This window comes from Hibiscus syriacus, unplaced genomic scaffold, assembly GCF_006381635.1.
Source record: "Hibiscus syriacus cultivar Baekdansim isolate YM2019G1 unplaced genomic scaffold, ASM638163v2 tig00006570_pilon, whole genome shotgun sequence".
Taxonomy (NCBI): Eukaryota; Viridiplantae; Streptophyta; class Magnoliopsida; order Malvales; family Malvaceae; genus Hibiscus; species Hibiscus syriacus.
In genome coordinates, this window is record NW_024062102.1 from 86627 (window position 1) to 102243 (window position 15617).

The 15617-nt window shown below is 33.2% G+C and overlaps 1 protein-coding gene and 1 pseudogene across 1 annotated transcript; one reads left to right on the top strand and one right to left on the bottom strand.

The window, feature by feature from the left end:
• Window positions 1–9760: 9760 nt before the first annotated feature.
• Window positions 9761–11013, bottom strand: LOC120200791 (annotated as a pseudogene).
• Window positions 11014–14103: 3090 nt separating this feature from the next.
• LOC120200787 lies at window positions 14104–14715 on the top strand. The gene is made up of 2 exons (XM_039201537.1): window positions 14104–14489; window positions 14565–14715. Exons 1-2 carry the CDS (start codon window positions 14115–14117, stop codon window positions 14652–14654), a joined length of 465 nt encoding a protein of 154 aa, XP_039057468.1. The 5' UTR covers window positions 14104–14114; the 3' UTR covers window positions 14655–14715.
• Window positions 14716–15617: the final 902 nt, after the last annotated feature.

Sequence of the window (15617 nt, forward strand, 5' to 3'; positions counted from 1 at the left end):
GACACTTATCCTGTTTTGGGGTATTTTCTAACTCTACCTCCTGAATTAGTGCAAAATTTAAAATTACTGCCAAATCCATTGGAAATAAAGGAGGCGCTATTGTACATGGCTCTACTCAAATCTCCAGGAGTAGATGGACTGCACGTACACTTCTATCAGAAACATTGGGACATTGTTGGCACTTCGGTCTGCTCTACGGTCCAAAGCATTTTCAATGGTAATAATATTGATCTTCCATTGAACAAAACAATTCTTTCCCTCATCCCCAAAATCCCAAGTCCTTCAAGCTTCAAGGACTTTTGACCTATTAGCCTTTGGACGGTCTTTTATAAGTTGGTCACTAAGATCATTGTCAAGCGCCTCTAGCAAATTATGCCTCGACTTGTCGCGCCTAACCAAACCAGCTTCATTCAAGGCCGTAGCATCTCGAAAAATATTATTATTAATCAGGAGGTTATTCACTCCATGAAATCCAAAAAGGAAAAAGAAGGATGGATGGCGATAAAGGTGGACTTGGAAAAAGCTTTTGATCGTCTTCGCTGGGACTTTATAGCCGACACACTTTATGAAGCAAGCTTTCCACCGACAATTAAGCGACTCATCTTACATTGTATTTTATCTTCTTCTATGCAGGTTCAATTTAATGGAGGGCTTAGCAATGATTTTAAACCATAATACGGAGTTTGGCAAGGAAACCCAAGATCTCCTTACCTTTTTGTTATTACCATAGAAAGACTTGGTCATCGTATACACCTTGCTTCCGAGGAGGGGGCTTGGAAACCATTTAAGCTAATACGTGGAGGTCTTTCTATCACACACTTGTTCTTTGTAGATGGCTTAGTATTGTATGCCAAAGCAACTGCAACACAAGTAATTCTAATTGACAATATCATGGAGGAATTTGGTCGTTACTTGGGCCACAAAGTTAACAAGCTCAAATCCCATGTTTACTTATCGCCCAATACAAGCGTAGAATCAACAAATGTAGTATGTTCTCATCTCGGCATCAAGCAAGTTCCTAACTTGGAAGTCTATCTTGGAATGCCGGTGATGCACAAGTGAGCCACCTGCAAATTCTATAGCCTAATTATTGATAAAATAAAATCAAAGCTCCATGGTTGGTTGGCTAGAACCTTATCTTTTGCGGGACAGATTACCCTCGCTAACTCCGTGCTCATGGCTATCCCAACTTACTTAATGCAAACTTGCCGCTTCCCCTCTCGAGTTTGTCAAGATATTGAAAAACTAGTTCGGCATTTTATATGGAGTTCTAGTAATCAAACTCAAGGCATTCCCCTCGTTAGCTGGGACACCTTAACTCAACCGAGGCATAATGGAGGCCTCGACATTCTTAGGCTACAACATCATAATTTGGCCTTTCACATGAAACTTTGTTATGTCATTGCTTCGGATACGGAGAAATATTATATAAAGCTTCTTCGCCAAAAGTATAAGGTGCTATCTATTTGCCCCCCTCCATATTCCGGCCGAGTTGCTCTCACTTATGGAGGTCCTTATCCAAAGTCTGGAATAATTTCCACAACTTCTTATCTTGGTCTATAGGCGATGGAACTACAACCAGATTTTGGCATGACAATTGGATGCCGAAACTTGGGCGTCTCTTAGAATGGAAACAAGAGCATGTTACTACTGAAAACAATATGTTGGTCTGTGAAGCTGCCCTGCCAAACGGTAATTGGAACTGGAATCTACTCCCGTAGTCTCTCCAGCCCTCCACAATTCCGCATCTACTGAACGTTCAACCTCCTAATTCGAATGCTAGCAAGGATCGATGTTGCTGGTCTCAAGGCAAACACGGTGAGTTCACAATAAAATCTGCCTATGGCCTTATAACCAAGGATCTTTAGGACCCCAAAGATGTCAAATAGTCTAAGCTTTGGCGTATGACCATTCCGGAGCGCATTAAAAATTTCCTATGGCTTTCATATAAAGATCGTTTGCTTACGAACGTCAACCGTTGTGCAAGGAAGCTTACGGATGATCCTTTATGTCAAATATGTGGCTTAGCTAATGAAAATACTCTGCATATTCTACGTGCCTGCCAACACTCTACAGCTCTTTGGCAACTGATTATTCGACATCAACCCCTACCGAACTTCTTCTCCACCAACGCCTCTGATTGGATCACGATGAACCTAAACTCAAACAACCTTTTTTTACTGGCACAAACATCCCATGGAAAGTACTTTTCTCTTCCATAGCCTGGCAGATCTGGAAGAGAAGAAATTCATACATATTTTCGAATTTGTTCATCCATAATGACCAACTCCTCTGTCTCAGTAAAAATTGGTCGCTCTATATCACTGCTGCAAAGACCATCTCCCCAACAAATCCCGTTGTTGCTCGACCAGAACTTATACAATGGAAGTTTGTGCCTTCAGACTGGTATACTCTTAACACGGATGGAGCGGTTCACAAAATTTCATCTCTCGGATCGGTGGGTGGCCTCATTCGAAATATGAATGGTGACTAGATCATTGGTTTTAATAAACCAGTTGGAATTTCAACGCCTCTTCAAGCTGAACTTTGGGGAAGTTTTGAAGTACTTCAATTGGTGCTTTCCCATAATATCGAACGCCTTCGATGCCAAACCGACAGTGTCGAAGCTCTTAATATCGTATCTTCGCCAGTGGCTAACTGCAGACCAATAGCCCTTGTTCGCTCCATTGCAAATCTCATCTCAAAGCAATGGACGATCGAATTCATCCTCATTCGGTGTGAAGCCAATGCTGTAGTAGACTTCCTTGCAAAACCAACCGTTGTTACAAATGAACAAGCTCAGACCTACATAGATTCCCCAAGAGATTATACCACTTCTTCACCGTGACCTCTATGGTCATGCTTCCCTCCACACTTAGTATTTCTTTGTAATAGTCTCCTTTATAATTAAAAAAAAAGTTACTTTTTTGAACTAACCCATTAACTTAATCGTTAAATATTACGGCACGTATAATATGCAATATAATATAATCGACGTGGCATGAATTTGTGCCGAAGTGAATAAGAAGTAGAAGAAAAAATAATTCAAAAATTAAATGTGAGGCATTTACGAGAGTTAAAAGTAAAATCAAAACAAAATTATGGAATTCGAATACATTAACTCTAAAATTTTCTAAGAATCGTATAATGAAAATAAAAATCTGGATATTAAACTCACAATTAGGAGAGAAAAAAATGTCAACCAAAATTTTTCAATCATTTGTTTTATATAAATTGTTGACAACTAATTATAATATTCTAATCTTCAACCGTCATCGATCTTCATTCATTATGAACCCATTCAACCACTAGGCTTCGATTTTGATTACAATACCTCTATTCCACAAAACTTATCTTTGGTTGATCTTTTATGATTAATTCTTTTAGTTTTAAAATATATTTCTTATCAAATCTAATTATTTAAAATAATTATGTTTAAATTTTATTTTTTTAAAAAAAATAATTATGATATTTTAATTGGGACGAAGACATTTTTTAACAATTTTCTTGGCTGGCAGATAGATTGTATTTCTTCTTAATATTTAATAATATCAATTGCATTTTTTTATTAAAACAAACAATTTTTATTAAAAATTTCTAACTAAATAATGTTCTTATGTTTTTATTATAAAACTATTAATCTGAAACTCAATAGATTAAGCCTATTGTTTATTGTGTTTCTCAAGGTATTAAATACTTAATGCGGCATAGAACTCCAGTATTAAATAGGCTCTTCGTACTCGTACGTATATTGTTCTCTTTACAATTAATGCATAAGAAAATGAACGTACGACGGAAACGAAATGAGTATATAAATGCAACAAATACATGTATAGCATAAACTTCATGACAAATACTAGAATTTTCAAGTACTATATGTTGGAAAAATAGACATAGACTGCTGCAAAACGAGGCGTTAGCACTGACTGGAAAATACTAAATAAAATAATCAATCAGAATGGTAACCGTGTCGTGGTAAAAACCACTGCCTTAGAAACGAATTCATCCTGATGTGTGTAATCGCTGTAGTAGGCGGACCGTTCCCCCAAAGTTAACATGGCTCTCCAAGAAATCGTACACCCGAAAACTTAAGTGAACTTGGTGGTATTGCTCTTCTCTCAACTCAAACAACACTCAAAAGATATGAGTATTTCAAAGCAAATGTTTGCTTGGGATGTATAAAATGAATGAAATTGCTCACTATTTATAGGCTAAATAGTGAGGGCAAAATGGTCATTTCCAATACTAGTGGAAATACCAAATTTGAGCATATACTAGTGGAAAAACCTAACTAGCATATTTCCAATATTCAATGAGCATTATCAACATTCCCCCACTAATGCGAAAGAATTTTTTCGTAAAGATGAGAGCAATGAAGTTAAAACATGAGAAGAGCAATAGCGAGATTAGTTGCTTAAGCACTAGTGAACGCATCTGGAACTAATACGTAGTGATGATAAGCAATCCTTCTCTTAGATAAGTGAAACTAGTCTTGAACTTTCTAAGATTGAGGTAAACTAATAACACACAACTAACCCCTTCATCCACCAAAGTTCTCGATGTGTCTACAAAGAATATATACAAAAGTGTATATATATTTAGCCCTCTTTCCTTAGGATTCTAATAAGTGTACTAGAAAAATGGTCCAACGTTTTTCATATAATGTGGCTAATCCTTCTCACTTACGTAGGTTATTCCATCAAGTTTATCTCAACATAAACCACTCAAACTGAGCTATCAAATAATAAAGAGCTTTTATAATAGCTCAACCTGACAAATGATATGTTGACTTTCTTCAAGTTCATTTTTAATGAACATCCCAAACTCTGGGATAAGAAGTCATTAAGAATAAATATTCAACCTCATAATTCGGTGAATTCAATATGTCATTCTCACTAGGAACTCCCAAACTCTTGGGTTTGAATTTATTAAGAGTTTAATAAAACTCATCCTCTCAAGCGATAAGTTTATCCAGTCCTTCGCGATTAGAACTACCCATTCAACTCTGGGTTATGAACTTATTAAGAATAGATATTCAGCCAAAATCAGTAAATTCATCAAGTCTTTCTCACTAAGACCACTCAAATCCTGGGCTATGAATTTATTAAGAGCAATTAAGCTCATCCTGGGCATGCACATTATTCATCATAGGGATAGGCAGTAGGAATGTGCACTATGAGTCTTTCCATGATTTCGTTTGACCACATGAAACTTAGATAACTAAGTTGGGTATCCACCATGAATCCTCAACCAATGGGCTTGAGACTAATCCCCCTCGATGAATCTAGGACCAGCTTCTGACTTAACCCTTTGGTAAGTGGATCTGCTAGGTTCCTTTCCGACTTCACATACTCTAGAGAGAGCACTCCATTCTTTATTAAGTGTCTAACTAATTCACGTCTTATACGAATGTGTCTTTTCTTACCATTGTAAGCTTGTTTTTTAGCCATACATATCGCAGCTTGTGAATCACACAACAATGAAACTGGAGGAGTCGGTCTTCCCCACAACGGAATATCTGCTAACAAGCTTCTGAGCCACTCGATTTTTTGTCTAGCTAGGTCAAGACCTATAAACTCTGACTTCATGGTAGAACGAGCAATACAAGTTTGCTTTGATGATTTCCACGAGATTGTTGCTCCACCTAAAGTAAAAATATACCCACTCGTAGAGCTTACCTCATCATTATCAGAAACCCAGTTGGCATCACAATATCCTTCCAGTACCGCAGGAAAACCAACAAACTCAAGTTTTCAATCCAAAGTAACCTTAAGATACTTCAGTAAGCGTTTAAGAGCAATCCAATGCTCACCACTCGGATTTTGAGTATATCTACTGAGTTTACTCACATCATAAGCAATATCAGGCCGAGCATAGTTCATTAAGAACATTAAGATTTCGATTAATTTAGCATATTCTGTTTAGGAAACGCTACTTCCTTTATTCTTAAAGAGATATATGCTAGGGTCACAAGGGTTCGAACATGGACGACATCAAAACTATCAAATTTCTTTAACATTTTCTCAAGATAGTGTGCTTGACATAAAGAAAATCCCTTTCCAGTAATTTTGACTCCTAAGATTACATCAACTTCTCCCAGATCCGTCATCTCAAATTTAGTGGACAAGAAATTGTTTGTTTTGTTAATGGACTCAATGTTAGAACTGAAAATCAATATGTCATCAACATAAAAAACTTATGATGATGTAATTAGTACCAAACATCCTCGAATACACACAATCATCCAAACCATTCACAACAAAACCAAAACTAAGTATAGTTTTATGAAATTTCTTGTACCATTGTTCCCATATAGATCTCCTCATCTAGATCTCCATTCAAAAATACAGTCTTAACATCCATTTGATGTACTTGCAACTTATGAATAGAGGCTAGTGCAAATAATGCACAGATCGTTGAGATGTTCATAACGGGAGAGTAAGAATTAAAGTAGTTTAAAACAAACTTTTGAGTGAACCCTTAGATAGACAACTAGCCTTGCCTTGTACCACTGGATCAAACCATCTAGTCTCATTTTCTTCCGGAAGATTTATTTGCTACATATTGGTTTAAATCCTCTAGGCAAATCAACTAATTCCCAAGTATGATTAAACATTACCGATTCTAGTTCATCATTAATAGCATTTTTCTAGAACTAGTATCGATAGATCTTATAGCCTTTTTAAGATCCTCATATAATATTTAAGCTATATGATCAGAAAGAGAGTCTAAATCATTTATCTCAAAAAATAAAGGAAGCGATAAAATTTGGTCCAAATAGCCTTTTACTTTTCCTAGGCTCGAAATCAATTTCTTGAGAAGACCTAGCAGGAATACTAGAAGAAGTAGATAGAATATTTTCTATTTGAGTTTATGCATTTAATCTACATTTTAAGACACCCCCACATTTCTAACATTTTAGGATATCCATAAGTGTCTTGTAAAACGTGTAAACAAATACTCAATCATACTAGAGTAAAGTTTGTTATGAGTTTTAGCCATAAAACTATATTTTAACAAACTCAGGTTCTGTTTACACATAATTATATTCTCAAAGTTTTGAGAAATTACAAATCATTAAGATTAAAATGCATAAACCATTATGAAATTCTTTATGACTTTTTCTCATTCAAAATGAATTTCGATTTTTTCCTAACATCAGGAAAAATGATCTCAAGTTTAAAACAAGAGATTTTAGCACAAATTCTGAAATAGATAATCTCTTTTCTTTCCTCTACTTAGGAAAATCACTTAAAGAGATTTAATAGCTACAACACACTCTTAGTAGCAATAGTGTCTATCATATTCTCATTCATGATATTCAACATATTAGCCTTAAAGAGATCATCATATATTTTATTTACTATGACTAAATTTGGTATTTCATTCAACCAAATTAATCTCTACTCTTTTAACTTCTGCATTAAGTTTTAAGAGTTTATATCTTGTCATAGTATTTTATAAATTGAAATAGTTAGCATAGTAATCAATAATGCACCAGGAAGGTTTCTATGAAAGAGAGGTGGTGCACTAGGCACGCTTAAGTACCAAGTCTTCATAGAACCAATCCTAGACATGCACTTTCATACTCATCACACTACTTTCCAATAAATCATTTGTGAATTTTTCTTTCTTTAAATAAGATCTCTTTAAAGACACTACCACCTTATTAAGAATATATAATTTTTTTGGGCTCACACTACCACCTTAGCCTTAGTAGTACTACTTTAGTCTTTACTAGTGGCTTTATCTCATTTCATAGCATCCATTAAGTTTTAAAGACTATCTTAAAGGCTTATGCAATCTAATTCATGTATTTAAAAAAACATGAATTAACAGATAACAAGTCTAAATAATCTGACCTCGCAGGTAGAATCATAATTCCCAAATAGACTTGTTCATTCTCACCATGCATGCAACTTCATTCTTTGCATCATCATTTTTAATCAGCATGATCCCAAAATCCATCGTGAAAATCACTTCATCTGAACCATCATCTCTTTTGAATCTTCTGAAGTCAAATGAAGAATATACATGGTTAGTCACGAAATTAATTTACTAATAATAATTTGATAGTGACAAGATCCTTATCTTTAGGATTTTGGTTTCTTATCTTCAAGAGATTGTGAAAATCAAATCGAATTTAACAACTATTCAATTTTGGAGAATCTTCTCATTTCAACTTTACAAGCTCCATATTTCTCCAAATATTACACATGTCCTGTATCTTTACAAATTTCTCAAAGAAAATTATTAGTACGGTAAAAATATTTATAATTATTTTCACCTTAGTTTTCAAGAACTATATTACTCCCCACATGGAAATAAGTTATTTTTATATCTCCACGTGAACCAAATATCACACATGTATTATCTCTCGTACCCATATATCAACTATCATCAATTCATAATTTGATGATGTATTAATTTAATATTAATCTTTCATACCACATGATTAATATATTATTGTGCATTTATAAATGCAAACAATGCAAACATTAAAAAAACATTTATTCACATAAGTTACCATTATAAATTTTATAACTTATGTGGATTCATTCTTTAATGCATTGAATATACCACTAATATTCAATTATGGTACATGTGTAACATTGGCAATCTAATATATATATATATATATATATCTATACATGATTTTAAACCTTTAATATAAACCAATCGTTTCAATGATTAAAGCATAACAATAATATCATAATGATTATAACATATTCATGCTTACCAATAAATATCATTTGTTAAAAACAATATTTAATGACTTTAATTGCTAACGTGCATATGTTTTAAACATCATTATTATGCATTATTATAATAAAACGTATGCATTATTATGCAATAAAAAACTCCACGCATTAAAAGACTTTCAATGGTTTTTAACATGAAATTGAACTACCAATTAAATTGATAGTATTGTTACTATAATCAAAGTAACATACCAGACTTTGAACTTTTATTTTCAACAATAATAGTTAAAACTCTATTGCTTTTTGCAGCCATACGTGGAATTTGCTTGTTCAAACCCCATATCTTCTTTGAATTTCTACTATGTTCGAGCATAGCAGCAGTATGAATTCGTTTCTAAATTGTTGAAAAAATAGACTGCTGCAAAACGATGCGTTAGCACTGACTGAAAAATATTAAATAAAATAATCAATCAGAATGGTAATTGTGTTGTGGTTAAAACCACTGCCTTAGAAACGAATTCGCCCCGATGTGTGTAATCGCTGCAGTAGGCGGACCGTTCCCCCGAGATTAACACGACTCTCCAAGAATTCGTACAACCGAAAACTAGAGTGAACTTGGTGTATTGCTCTTCTCTCAACTCAAACAACACTCAAAAGATACGAGTATTTCAAAGCAAATGTTTGTTTGGGATGTATAAAATGAATGAAATTACTCACTATTTATAGACTAAATAGTGAGGGCAAAATGGTCATTTCCAATACTAGTGGAAATACCTAATTTGAGCATATACTAGTGGAAAAACCTAACTATCATATTTTCAATATTCAATGAGCATTATCAACACTATCGCTATCCGTGGCCAAATAAAATAACAACTTATTTAAAATATATGTAGACAAACACACAAAGTTAAGACAGCACAATCATGTTGAACGACAGAGGCTTAACGTCCAACTATATTTTAATTTAAGGAATCCCTACTACTTAGATAAGTAGCGATACTTATTTTGCAGGAAACAGATAAGTAGAGGTACTTATAATGCATGGATGGATCCATTTAAGCTGGTTGAGGATCTGGCACAAAGGCAACGTTATTGAACTTCCAGTGGCCATCGTCTGCCTGGACCATGTTTTTGAACATTTCTTTAGTCCAACAGTTATCTGGTATTTTGAATACGTCCAGTAAACCATCAGTGTTTTTGTTTATGATCGCATTATCAAATTCAAGTTCTTCTTCCAGTTTGAATTCTCCATTTTCTTGCTGCCCTGAAATTGCATGCTGGTAAGCCTCCAAATTGTGAGGACAAATATTCCATTTCAAGTAGGACGACTTGGTCGTGTCAGTCCCCAACTCTTGTCCCACATGGAAGTAGATTCCTGGTAAGAACGGGAGCTTAGTAATGGAGTCCGTTGAATTTACAATCCGTAGGATATGAAAATTTTCGAGGTTATTGCAAACGCCGCCGAAGAACATGTTCCCGACGCGGGGCTTGCGACTGGAAAAGCAGTCACCATGAAGGCCGCCTTATTCGGATTGCCTGCAGGCTTATTGAAACCATTGTGAGCTATGTCCATGGCGTTTAGGGTTGCAAGTGCACCGCCCAGACTATGGCCTGTCACAGTTATGCTCACCTCCTCGTTCTGATACATACTTACCAGCTGCTGCATGCAACACTTTACAAACCTGACGGACCATTAATAGAAAATAATTAATGAATTGTTAACGTAAGTCATCATATATATATGTATGTCAAATGTGTATGTACATGTATATATGTCAAGATTGTACCTGTTCCCTGGCGCTGGTTTTGGCATAAGGGGAATTTGCAATGGACTTTGTATAGATGTTGTAAAAACCAGCATGCACCTGAACACAGTCGTGTCCGAACAATTCTTTAGCTGATGTTTGAAAAGCATTAGCATCGTCACCCCTCTCTGTCTGTGTTATGGATCCTCTCCAGGAAACGAGAATATCCCTCCTTCCCAGAACAGCTTTTCCTTGGTCGGTGGCCACTGCGACATATCCAAAATACGCTCATCGGCAGCTGTAGCAGCATAAATAAATCTCACCACTTTATAATGGTAAGAGTTGCCAGTTTCGAGACCAACCCTAGCGAAAAACTCATCAGCTGGGTATAGGCTATGGGCATAACCCTTGGATGCCCTGGTCCCATTAAAAGCATCACCGGCGGCTCCAGCCCTTTGACAATAGTGAATGAGATAGCGGCGGAGATCGATATCGAGAGGGTGCAACAGACCCTCCCAGTTATTCCTACCGCTAAGTTCTCTCCACCGAGAAGCTATTGCCATAGTTCTTTTATCTCCTCTGCTTTATAAACTCCTAAACTTTCTTTGTGAGGATGCTTTGTTATGCATGCTTTATATACACTGGATATCTACGTTCTGCAATAAATAAAACAGGTAATGGATTCATATTTTTAGCATATCAAATAAACATTTCTTTACAGCTCGATGGATCTATGAACCCTGATGAGTAGGTAACATCAAATACCAGCCATTCACAAAGTAGCACCATCTCCGGTTTCCTCCACTTGATTTATTGATTTTTTGTTTGATAAATATATACATACATACATACATACATACATACATATACACGTGTGTCTGTTTAAAACTAATAATTATTTCTTTTAAAAATATTATTTTTTAAGATTTAAATCTGAATTCTTTTATTCAAAATATATGTTTTACTATTATTTTGTAACACACATAAATTAAATGAATCAAATTATTAATCATGAAGGTAATATTTGTTAGTTATTTTTCATATGTAGTGATTTTTTTTTTGTACAGATAAAGTCTAGGTAGGGGTGGCTTCCCAATTTTAAGTCAGTGCATACATAACATCTAATTAAGATTTACATAAGAATTTACAGATTGATTCGAACTTAATCTTACAAATTTAAATTCTTAAATCTCAACCACTTATACCAACTCTTGTTGACTTTCCATATGCAATAAATGTAAATAAGAAAATAATATAATTTTATTAATTAATAATGTATTATCATTTAATTTTCTAACTGCCCTCATAAAAAATGTGTAGGTTTGAGCCTTCAATTTGCATTGATTAACCACAGTCTACAATAATTACTGAAAGAGAGGCGCCTTTAGAAAAAGTAGGTGCTCTATCCTCTAATTAATGAGGATATAATTATTTCCTCAAGTCGTCTCTAAAGATATAACAATTATCAGTAGAAATTTATCACATAATATATATTTTTAGATTATATTATGAATTTTAAAATAAAAACTTAACCATAATATTTCTATATAAAAGTTAAGAATCATTCTATAAACCAAAATATAATGTGCGTGACTAGTATATCTGAAGTTATGTGTAAAACACAATTTTACAAATTATTTCTTCATTTTACTTTAACCATCGATTTTTTAATTTTATCAATCGGGGCATCTAACTATATAAATCGTGTCAATCAAATCACCTGCCATTAAATATTAACAGAAGAGATAACAATGACAGTTAATAAAATTTGTATAATTACACATTTAGTCCTCGTTACTTACACATTCTATTAATTTGGTCTTAACTTTTTTAATTAATTCAATAAATTTAATCCTCAATCTTATGGTGACATGTGTCACTATGTGATTGGATTTTTTCAATATATTTTATTTAATAAATTTCCCATCCAATCAAATAGTGTCATGTGTTACCAATTGAATGAATGGAAAATAAATTAAATCAATAACCGCTGCTCGTGGGATTTGAACCTAGGACAACTAAGCTGGACCACTAAATTTGTCTAATATACAGAATATAATATATATAATTTATAATATAATTAATGGTAACAAATGACCTTATAAGGACTCAAACATAAAATAATTGACTAGTATGAAAATATAAAATATATATAAACAAATATTATAATTGATTAATAAATGAATATGTTTTATTTATATTTTAAATCAAATTTAAAGTAAAAATAAAATAAAAGTGAATTTAATATGTTATGATTGAAATGTATCATTTTACATATTTTTAATTAATAAATTGTCTTCATAACATATTTTATTGAACTAAAATGTATCATATCTTATATTTTAAAATATTATAATGTCGATTGGATTCTAATATTATCTAACAACTTTATATTAAAATAGACTAATTCGATAAAAACAAGTTTCGCCTAAAATTTTCTTCAAATATATAATGAATAAATAATAAAATATAAAATTCTTAGTCTAACCGGATATAAACAAGTCAATGCATAAGTTAAAATGCTTACAACGATAAACCATCAACTATCAGAAAAATTCTAAGTCAATGAAGCTCTTCTTTATATTTCAATTATAATTTATTAAATTTTTTATTTTTTCATTAAAATGATTTAAAATATAAATAAAATGCATTCACATATTAATCAGTTATAATATTTTTTTATATATATCATATTATAGTATTATTCAATTATTCCATGTTATGATAAGTTTGTCATTTAAATAGTGCAATCCATTGGTTGAGGCTTTTGCTTTCTCTCCTCACGTCTTGGGTTCAAACCCCACTAACAACGGTTATTATTTTAATTTATTTTCCATTCATTCAATTGGTGACATATGTCACCATTTGATTGGATGAAAATTTATTAAATAAAATAAAAATATTAAGAAAAAAAATCAAATCACATAGTGACACATGTCACCATCTGATTGATGATTAAATTTATCCAATTAATTAAAAGTTAAGGCCAAATTAATAGAATGTATAAGTAATTAGGACTAAATGTGTAATTATACATATTTTATTAACTGTCACGTCATCTCATCTGTTAATGTTTAACGACAAGTGGCTTGATTGACAATATGTAAATAGTTAGGTGGCTCGATTGATAAATTTAAAAAATCAATGGTTAAAGTAAAAGGAATAAATAGTTAGATGATCAATGATATAGTTTATCCCAAAACTAATATTTATAAATATTATATTTTAATTAAATTATATTTTAATTAATTTATAATTATACGTTTAGTAATTTATAATATAAAATAGACTACATTGTAAAATTTTTCTCTACTAATAATGATCAGGACACACAATAATTAAAATAAAGGCCGTTTGATCTGAATCAGATCAGATCCGGTTTGCCTGCGAAACTAACATGGGTGGAGCGCTTTTTTCAGACACATCCCCAATCCTTTTACCAAATAATCATCTTCTTCTTTGCCCCTAACCTAACGGCTACATTGTATAAATTATTCAAACCCAACGGTTCATTTCCATTCTCCCCCCCCCCACACACTGTTTTTTGGCTGTTTCTCTGCGAACCTTAAAAAAAGCTAGCCCCACTTCCCCCTTTCACCATTTATATTTAATATTCTCCTTCCATTTCTCCCCATCTAACCCAAAAACTCTCTTACTTCTAACAATGGAAACTGCTACTGCTACAGCTAATGGTAATGGAAATCCCAGTGATGTTCAGGTTCAACATGTAACCAAGAAGTCATCTGATGAGTTGTTGAGGAAGTTCGCGGATGACGATGATGATGATAAGGGGGCGGCGGCGTTGAGGAAAGAGTTAAGGGTAATGGTGGTGAAACGAAAGAAAAGGAGTGGATCGGGCAGGTCCAGAAGGGAATCATCGGACAGTCCTTCCAACAATGGGTTAGTTGAGCGGAAATGGCTTCTTCCTCCGGCGGCAGCCACACGGCGGTCCACTTTGCTTAAACAGCTTGGGATGGGGAGGTCGCAGTTAAGAGCCAGGGAGATTAGGAACAGGTCCATCTTTGGCACCATTGAGAAGGTAGTCCCTTACAAATTTGATTTGGATATAATCTATTAATCCCTTGTTGAGTAACATTTCATGATTGTGATGCAGACATGGCGTAAAACTATAGAAGGAGCATCCAGAGTTTTCATGGAGAAACATTATAACAGACATAGGCGTTTGATTAATGATGTTGTCTAGGTATCTGCAATGAAATTTGTATATTGCCAATCATCAAACCATATGTATTACTATTTCTTCTCATTCAATTCATTTATTTATTTACGACAACAAATAAATATATGATTTAGGGATGATCATTTTATTCGCATCATATAGATTTTGAGTTGAATTCAGGTAGATCGATTTTTTATTTTGAAAGTTTATATTCAAGTCGGGTCGAGTTAAGTCTTTGGCTATGACTAGGTAAGATTCGAGTTTAAGGTAAAAGATTATGACCCGATTCAAGCCGACATAATATTATAATTATCGTTTATAAATTTAAAAATAATTATAATAATATCTATTTCTATTTATTTTTTCAGTTAGGTCTTTTTTACCTAATAAAAATGAGTATATATATTTAAGTTGGATTGAGTGAGAGTTTTAGCTTAAAATATCGAGTTGAATTTTGAGTATGATGGAATCTTCTAGACCCTAGTTGAATTGAGTGCAAAATGAAAAAATATATATAATTTTTAACTCAAATTTGAGTGTACTAAAAATTTCATCACTAAAATATGAAAATAAAAGATTTATTTGTTGCTCTAAATGTGTTGGGTATATTGCAAATTTCATCACTCAACTTTTTTCATTCATATTTTTATCACTAAAAGTTAACTTTTTTTAATTTACTTACTAAACCAATTTAGTCATATTTTGGTCATCCGAGTGTTAAATCATAAATAGAAGGATGCCGTGGCAATCTATATATCATCCAAGTCATTTTTTTATTTTATCTTCTTTCTCCAAAGATTAAAGTTTTACAGTTTCATCTTTATCTTACGTCGATGCTACAATTATCATTCTTCGACATCTTCTCTGGCCACTCAAGATATCGACAAACTTACCTCATTGTCTCATATCAATCTATCAGTTTATATTTTACTTAAATCGATTTAAAACTCAACTCTAAACTCATAAAACCTTAAATCACTCTAATCT